Source organism: Myotis davidii, unplaced genomic scaffold (assembly GCF_000327345.1).
Source record: "Myotis davidii unplaced genomic scaffold, ASM32734v1 scaffold955, whole genome shotgun sequence".
Lineage (NCBI taxonomy): Eukaryota > Metazoa > Chordata > Mammalia > Chiroptera > Vespertilionidae > Myotis > Myotis davidii.
The window spans coordinates 626,141-628,295 of record NW_006287066.1 but is presented as its reverse complement, the minus strand read 5'-3'; the positions used below and the strand labels follow the sequence as shown (position 1 = coordinate 628,295).

The following is a 2,155-nucleotide window of genomic DNA, read 5'->3' as shown; positions in this document are numbered from 1 at the left end:
AGACGGGGAGCCTTGGCTTCCTCATCGCTGGGGTACCCAAGCCTCCTGTTCTCAGCTGCCTGGCTGCCGGCCGCCATCTTGGCTGACAGTTAATATGCATATCGCCCTGATTAGCCAATGGGAAGGGTAGCGGTCGTATGCCAATTACCATGTTTCTGTTTTATTAGATAGGATACACACACACACACACACACACATACATACACACATACATACACACACACTCACAAATATGTGTGTATGTATATATATGTATATATATGTGTGTGTTTATATGGTATATATATGTATATATGTGTATATGTATATATGGTATATATAGTAATCTGTGTATAGTATGTGTATATGGTATATATAGTAACCTGGTAGCTGTACAGTTATAAAATCAAAGGGTTGACAGACTAAGTGAACCAAGTTAAAGATGAAACTCAGAAAGATTTTTAGAAGTAACACACTGACACGGGGAAGGAAAGGAAACCTTTTATGATATCACTGGAGTGGGGAGGATGCTGCTAAGGGTCCTGAGCTTGCTCAGTCTTTTATCTGTTTGTTGCAGTCATGAGGCATTTGTTTGTTCCTATGTTTTAAAGTAAAGGGGATTTATGTCACACCTCCCTCAGTTAACTAGTAAGTACATTGAGGACAGGAGCTATAACTTATACAACTTTAAGACCCAGAGAACCTGGCACAGTGTTTTGCACATAAAAGTTATTTAAGAAATGTTTGCTCATCTAAATGGAATTTTCTGGTGTCACTTTGCTTAAAATATTTTACTATATAAAACCACACATACTGAATAGGAATTTGTCATTTTCATCATTGAAGTTGTAAAGTGCGTTCTTAATCATTATCTTTTTAAATTTTTTTTTTTTTTTAAGGTTCCAAGGTCACATCAAACTTGGTATTTTTGAAACAACCTTCTTCCCTAGTCAGAGTCATTGGTCAGAGTGCAGTATTGCCATGTGTTGCTTCGGGACTTCCTCTTCCAACTATTAGATGGATGAAAAATGAGGAGGCACTTGACACAGAAAGGTAATGTATACCTAAAATCCTTTTTCAACCTTAGCTTGAGACTTGTTCTTATGTGGCACTATTGATTAATAAGAAAATGATTATCTACTTTAAAAAATTTAAATACACCATAATCCTTATCATCCTTGACATATGTTTATATGCTGTATGTGATTAGGATGTTTAAAGAAAAAAATGCTTTTAAAATATTAAGGGATAATTATTCCATTTGTTCTTTCTGAGCTGCAGTATCCTTAGCTTAAAGCCTCAGGACCTTCGTCTCTAAATTATTACATTACTAGAGGCTTGGTGCATGAAATTTGTGCACTGGGGGAGGGCGGGTCCCTCAGCCTGGCCTGCACTCTCTCGCAGTCTGGGACCCCTTGGGGGATGTCCACCTGCTGGCTTGTGGCTGGATGGCCTTCTGCTGCTGCATGGCCTTCTGCTTGAGCTTCAGCAGCTGCTGCAATGGGCACGGGCTGGGCCACCACGGTCTGTACTGCGAACACTATCGAGTAGGTGAGTGAAGCATGGAGGCGGCTGACCCTGAATTCCCTATGCTTCCCTGAGTCACTGAGTTGTTCAGACTGTCTGCCTTCTACAGAGAATGGCACCAGGATTGGGCCTAAGTCAGCAGTCCGACATCCCTCTCACAGTCTGGGACCCCTCAGGGGATGTAGCAGTGTGCCAAATGGCAGGCAGCCAGGGAGGAGCTCAAAACGGGGCTGGGTGCCATGCCACTTGTGCTCATCCTGGCCCGCTGTGCCTACTGCCATCGCTCAGTAGTGCTGCCGTGGAGTTGGGATAGGCTCCCGCTGTGCCAGCTGCGCTCGCCAGCCATGAGCCCAGCTTCTGGCTGAGTGGCACTCCCTCTGTGGGAGCGCACTGACCACCAGGAGGCAGCTCCTGCATTGAGCGTCTGACCCCTGGTGGTCAGTGCGCATCATAGCAACTGGTCGTTTTGCCATTAACGGTTACTTGGGCTTTTATTATATAGATTTCCAGTCTTCACTAACCTGAGACTTATCACTCTCATATGCATTTTGTTGATAGTAGTTTTTTCCTTTACACAAACAGTAAAAGAAAATGTATTTCTCCATTGTATGCTCTTGCCTCCTTTGTCAAATATTAATTGAGCATAATG

General features: G+C 43.0%; 1 protein-coding gene across 1 annotated transcript in view; it reads left to right on the top strand.

Moving 5' to 3' along the window:
* The window catches only part of NEO1 (neogenin 1), a 194,617-nt gene that overhangs the window by 18,264 nt on the left and 174,198 nt on the right, over positions 1-2,155 (top strand). The window contains exon 4 of the mRNA XM_006758947.2: positions 879-1,032. Coding sequence (XP_006759010.1) covers positions 879-1,032 — 154 coding nt within the window. The remainder of the gene's footprint in view (positions 1-878; positions 1,033-2,155) is intronic.